Source organism: Dipteris shenzhenensis, chromosome 24, assembly GCF_047967505.1.
Source record: "Dipteris shenzhenensis isolate YYH24624 ecotype China chromosome 24, Dip_SZ_1.0, whole genome shotgun sequence".
Classification (NCBI taxonomy): domain Eukaryota; kingdom Viridiplantae; phylum Streptophyta; class Polypodiopsida; order Gleicheniales; family Dipteridaceae; genus Dipteris; species Dipteris shenzhenensis.
This window is the reverse complement of record NC_141619.1, coordinates 13,595,586-13,601,465: the sequence shown is the minus strand read 5'-3', so window position 1 is coordinate 13,601,465 and position 5,880 is coordinate 13,595,586. Positions and strand designations below refer to the sequence as shown.

The following is a 5,880-nucleotide window of genomic DNA, read 5'->3' as shown; positions in this document are numbered from 1 at the left end:
ATTCCAAGCCCTTCTTCTATCTATCCTTTTGATTCTATTCCCTAGACTACTATCAAGTTACAACCTTGACTTCTTGAAGCCCTAGGAAAGTAGGGGAGAGAGAATTAGCCCTCAACAAGTGGGAAAGCTCTTCTCCTCTCCTTGCATCCATGAGACCTCTCACATTCAAGGTTAAGAAGGTGATAGAATTATTTTTCATTCTTTTTCTTCCCCTTTTTTGCCCTGGGGTTGGGGCTATTTATCTAAGGGGACACAGGTTTGGCTTGAGAGTTTCTTCTCTTAGTGTTAACAATGGTGAAGGCTTTGTTGATACTAGCTCTAGCTTCTTCTCCTCTTCTTCTTTGTTCTCTATGCTAGTCTTGGGCATCTCTTCTTCTGAATCTTCCTCACTCATCTCTTCTTCTTCCATAGCATCCTCTCTATTACCACCTTCATCAAACTCTTTGGACCAGCCTGTTTCAATCATAACCTCATCCTTAGAGTCGTCTTCTTTTAAAGCAGCTTCTTCAATCAGAAGGGTATCAAAGAATTTCTTTGAGGAAGGGGTGGTTTTTTTTTCCTTGCCTTTGTTAGATACTCCTTTAGAAGCTTTCCCATTGGCATGTTGCCATGTTCTTGACTATCAGCAGGCTAGACCAAAAGGTGCTTTGGGGACCCATTTTTCTGAGATAGGAGCTTGTTTAGTAGGAGGGATAGAAGCCTCCTTAGGTTTCAATCTCTTTAGAGGGAAGTTCTTTACAATATGGGTGGACAAGCCACACAAAAAGCAGGAGTTTGGCAGTTTTTTGTAGATCAGAGGTTGCTCTCTACTGCCATTTCTATTGATAATGACTAGAGTATTGGGCAGCTCTTCTATGTCCATCTTGATCCAAATTTGAGGATTTCCCCTTGGGTTAATAAAGTTTTCTTGCTCAACTCCTATCACCTCTCCTAAACCACAACATAGTGTTGGGAGTTGATTACAAAGGCAAAGACGGAGATCTGGTAGTTCTACCCAAATAGGTATTTTAGTACATCTAGGAGTATCTAGGGAGAAATCCTTAGTCCACCATTCCAAATACAATGGTTGAGATGCCTGATAGTTCAGAGCCCATATTACAAAGCTTTGGCTGTCTTTGTCTAGTGGGGCTGTTTTGAGGCACTGTGGTCTTGTATTTTTGAGTTCCAAAAGAGCACTCACCTTTGTCTTCCAGGGTGATGAGAGAGCTTGTCTAAAGATGTTAGATATGTATCTTTGCTAGTAGCCGTCCTCGCGGATCTCCAAGTTCAAGACAAGTAGCTATACTGAAACTTCCTCATGGCATGTGGTTGTGTCCTCTCCTCATGTTCTTCATCTCCATGGTGACTTAAACATGACTGCTAGTAGGTAGGCACTTGTGTGTCATATAAGCGACATCTTGATTATCTTCTTTGGATCTGTGGATGGATGCTTCACAAGTACTCCACAAAGTACTCAAGTAGCCTGAAAAAAGATCGTAACCTTCTTTAGCCTTTGGAGCATTCTTTTCTTTCATGCCTTGGTTTTAGAATGCCCATGCATTGGGTTGCAGTACGTGGCACAAGGTACTTTACCTTTGTAGTTCCATTTCTATGGTCACGCTGCTTGCATCTTTTTTCGGTTTTGTCAAGGGAGATGATTAGATGGCCTTTAGTCTCTTGAGCTGTGAGATCGTGTAAAGGAGACAATCCTCCCTTTGTTTGTTTTCAAAGCATTTACGTGGACTAGGCCTCTCTCACATGCCTTGGTTTTGGTCGTGCTTAGGTTCATGCATTCCTCTGAAGCTCGTTTGGGATTCTTTTAAATATAAAAATATATAATTATAATTAGATCTAAATTCTTAGATATGTGTGTGTGTGTGTGTGTGCATGCGTGCGTGTGCGTGCATGTGTTCATATATATTTAAATTTATAAAAAGATAAGTATATACTTATATAAAGATACGATAGATAATTATAGTAGATAGACCTTTGAATTTCTTAGGTGGGTGCTTAGGTTTGCTAGGGGTTTGCCTTGTCTAAATCTTTCTTTGGTAAGGTGTCATATTCTCATGCCTCCATTAGAATTCTACCTCCTTTCTGAGGTGTAAGTCATGTGTAGCCTTATATATATATATATACACCCGTGACACCATTAGGTAAGGTGAGATCTTTTAACAAAGTTGGCGTGATGTGTGGTCCCTAGTGACTTCGATACTTGAATTAAAGAATATCATGCAACATCACCCGAAGCATACATACACAAGATCAACCAAATGATCATCAAGTGAGAATCCAAAAGGCTAGAGCTAGTGAAAAGGCTAATCTTAGAGGGACCGTTGTATCCTTTGGATGATGAAAAGAGTGGAGAAATTAGAGATGGTGGAATCACAATATACTATGGGATCACAAAGTTGGTGTGATGTGTAGTCACTAGTCACTTAGATACTTGAATTAAAGAATACCATGCAACATCAACTGAAGCATACATACACAAGATTAGCCAAATGATGATCAAGTGAGAATCCAAAAAGCAAGAGCTGGTGAAGAGGCTAATCTTAGGGGGACTATTGTAGCCTTTGGATGATGAAAGGAGCTGAGAAATTAGAGAGGATGGAATCACAATGCACTATGGGAAGTTTGAAGCTGGTATAGTCTATAATAATAGATACTAATACAATCCAAGAACATGCCTAAATTCATCACATGAAAATGTGTAGCTTATAACATCTAAATTATAATCATCTACAAGTCAATAAACCATCAACTCCATCATGCATAATCAAGACTAGCTATTACAACATTCCCATTAACATCATTGGCATCCACTAGTGGGTGTAGAACTTTGTAGATCCATATGTGCCCCCCCCTCGCCCCTCACCCCACACACCACACTCTCACATGCAAGAGCATAAATTCATAGAAAGGTATTACCAACACTTTGGTCTAATTAGACTTAACAACTCACAGAGGTTCTTGGTTAGCATTTTAGCCACAAAGCCATAAAGATAATTTTCTTATGCAATAACTCCAATGGGGTTGGATAATTTTTTATGTTAATTCATACAAAGCTTCGAAGATGTAGGGCACTTAGGGATAAGGCTAATCAAACAATAGTCCACAATCTCTTCATTTAAGCTACACTAACATGTGAAAGGACAATTCACACATAATTATTTTCTTTAGTAATTGCAAGATAAAAAGCATAAGAGAGAGAAGAATTATTACAATAAAAAGGGTTGTTGATACTAGGCGTATGCACCACTGAAGACAAAATGGTAAAAGCATGTTAAGGCCGAAGATGCAAGGCACTTAGGGAGAAGGCTGATCAAACAATAGTCCAAAATTTGTTCATTTCAGTCATTGCAAGATAAAAAGCATAAGAGAAAGAAGAATTATTACAATAAAATGGTCGATGATAGGGCATACACACCACTAAAGATAAAAGTTAAAATGGTAAAAGCATGTTAAGGCAAAGAATTATCACAATATCATTTGATAGGGTGAGACGACAAATACTCCATAGAAATAAGAGCATTCAAATTCAAATATTCGAACGGATTCACAAATACATAGAAGATCCAAATCTCTAAAATCTCCAGCATGCATATTGCATGCCAAATTGGGAGGGTCACTATATGTAAACCATATACATCGCTTTTGCATTCAAGGCCTATTTTTTAAATCCCTTATCTATGAATGTCATATGATTAAAAGACACCCTTTTTGGGGGTTCATGATATACATCATGTGCATTCGAGATGTATTTTTAAATCCCTTATCTATGAATATCATATGATTAAAAGAAACCCTTTTTCTATACATATCTGTAGCTTAATTATAAAATGGAATTTATGCGTAAATATATTTCTGTTAAAAATATGATTTAGAAATGTCCTTATGTTGAACTCACGTGATAGTCACATTTTTTTAATGTGAACTCCACGAGTGCCAAATCAAAGCTAGAGTTGGTGGAGGGGCTCGACCTGGGGGACGTGACGACGATCAGGCATGTGCCAGAAGCCATCAGGGGTCTGCACGAGCCCCTTGTTCTTCTCCTGCCACCACGAAGGTGGTATGAGGAACTCATCCAAGAGAAAGCTACTCGACTTATTCACGAGAGCCAAATCCCTATTGACAGCCAGCTCGAAGGGATGATGAGGCCCATGGGTGCCTGCCACCAAATGCAAGTGCCCCTCCAAATTATGCCAGTCACCTATAGTCTTAGAGTCCTTGAGGTAAGGCGACAACCTACTATCAACAAGAAGCTCATTTCCTATCTCTGTGTAGCCCAGGAACTTGGGTGGACAAGATGATATTAAGTCTATCTCATTCTTCACTCTAAGAATTCTTAAACCTTGCAGCTCTTCGCACCTTCTCTTGAAAGCTTCATCGCCCACTAACGGACACCCAAACACTATTGCAGTCACCAATATTGCTTCCTTTCCTTCCCCCCTTACGTTCAGCCCGTTCTCTGCTATGTCGAACGCATTCAGCACCGCGATCGCTGCCCCTAAGCTGTGCCCAACGACCGTTACGCTCACCTCTTCCCCTTCGTACTTCTTCAATAAATACTTGACTTCGTTCAGCACCTGATCCCTCGCACTGTCCTGCGTGAACGGTGACTTCGGATCCTTCGTCGTGTATATCAGCCGCCACCCTTTCTCGATCATCGGCTCCGGTTCTCCCCTCCTTAGTAGCTTGTCGTACCAGTGATGCTGCCCTCTCTCCTCTTCAGGTGGTAGGAGTTGCGTTATGCGGCTCCTTTGAAAATGGAAGTCATCGATCCACTCGAACGTTCGTAGCGTGCCCCTCCACACTATCACTATGTCCCTCCTCCCCAGCCATTCTTTCCCCTTGTCTGTAGCGACAGATACATACCCGATCCAATTGGATTCTCGACTCCAGGCTTCTCTGGAATGGGATTTCAACAAGAAGGTTCCAAGAATATGCGAGCTGGCTGTTGCATACAAGTACCGGCTGACTCGATACCCCCAATCTCGCTGTTCCGTCTGGAGGTTCACTCTCTCGAAGAACTCCTCCTTCTTGTACCTACAGCTTCCCGCGTACTTGGAGTGCTGTTCTGTGTCGAAACCGTCGTAGATGGCTTGATTGAACTCTCCATAACGGATGACATTCCGTCTCAACTCCAAGTCGAGGGGCTGGAGCAAGCCCTCCCAGTGATGCAGGCCCTGGATCTGCCTCCATCGCTCGGAAAGTGGGGGAAGCTGACGGGTGTAGTTGCTGATCTCAATTTTGCGGGCAAACTCACGGTGGAGTCTGGTGGTACACTGCTCGATTTCCAGCTCGTCCACGACGAGACTTGAGGACTCGCACGAGCCGCCATCGTTCTGAGAAGCTCTGAAATGCTTAATTGACAACCGGCTCTCCATGGCTATGAGGAAGGTAACGTGGACACTAACACTGTTAATGCTCTTCTTGTGTCTCTGGTCTGCTGGCAACAGCAGCTATGTTTGCCACATCAGCTAACTTGAGATTCTGAACACGACGCGAGCTCTACCAACTTTTATGCTTTCTTACTGTTTTAAGCAAAAGGGACACCTCGATGTATTCTCTGCCCCCCACCCCCACTATAAGACGTTCATTCACATAAACAAACTTGCTTAACTAAGGGAATATATCATCGAGAGAAATACAAAATCACCATGTGCGAGAAGAGTTGCTTGGAAAACTTACTCTTTATTGTAAACAAAGCGGCACAATGTGAAGTATTTGAAAGTAAATTGGGAGGAGAGGAGAGAGAAAAAGCAAGTGAAGGGGAACATATGAAGACGAGTGTAAAGGAAGGAGGTGAAAAAGGAAATGATCAATAAATGTAAGGGGGAAAAGAGAGAGAAAAGCATGTGAAGGTGAATACATATGAAGGTGAGTGAAAAGGGAGGA

General features: G+C 41.8%; 1 protein-coding gene across 1 annotated transcript; it reads right to left on the bottom strand.

Annotated features, from left to right (window-relative positions):
- Window positions 1-3,938: 3,938 nt before the first annotated feature.
- Window positions 3,939-5,369, bottom strand: LOC147886242 (phospholipase A1-II 1-like). The gene has a single exon (XM_087395071.1). The coding sequence runs from the start codon at window positions 5,367-5,369 to the stop codon at window positions 3,939-3,941; it is 1,431 nt and encodes a 476-aa protein (XP_087251197.1).
- Between the last annotated feature and the right edge of the window lie 511 nt (window positions 5,370-5,880).

Bases quoted from the DNA above. Each gene is read 5' to 3' on its own strand.
- LOC147886242 (XM_087395071.1), bottom strand. From the start codon at position 5,369: ATGGAGAGCCGGTTGTCAATTAAGCATTTCAGAGCTTCTCAGAACGAT.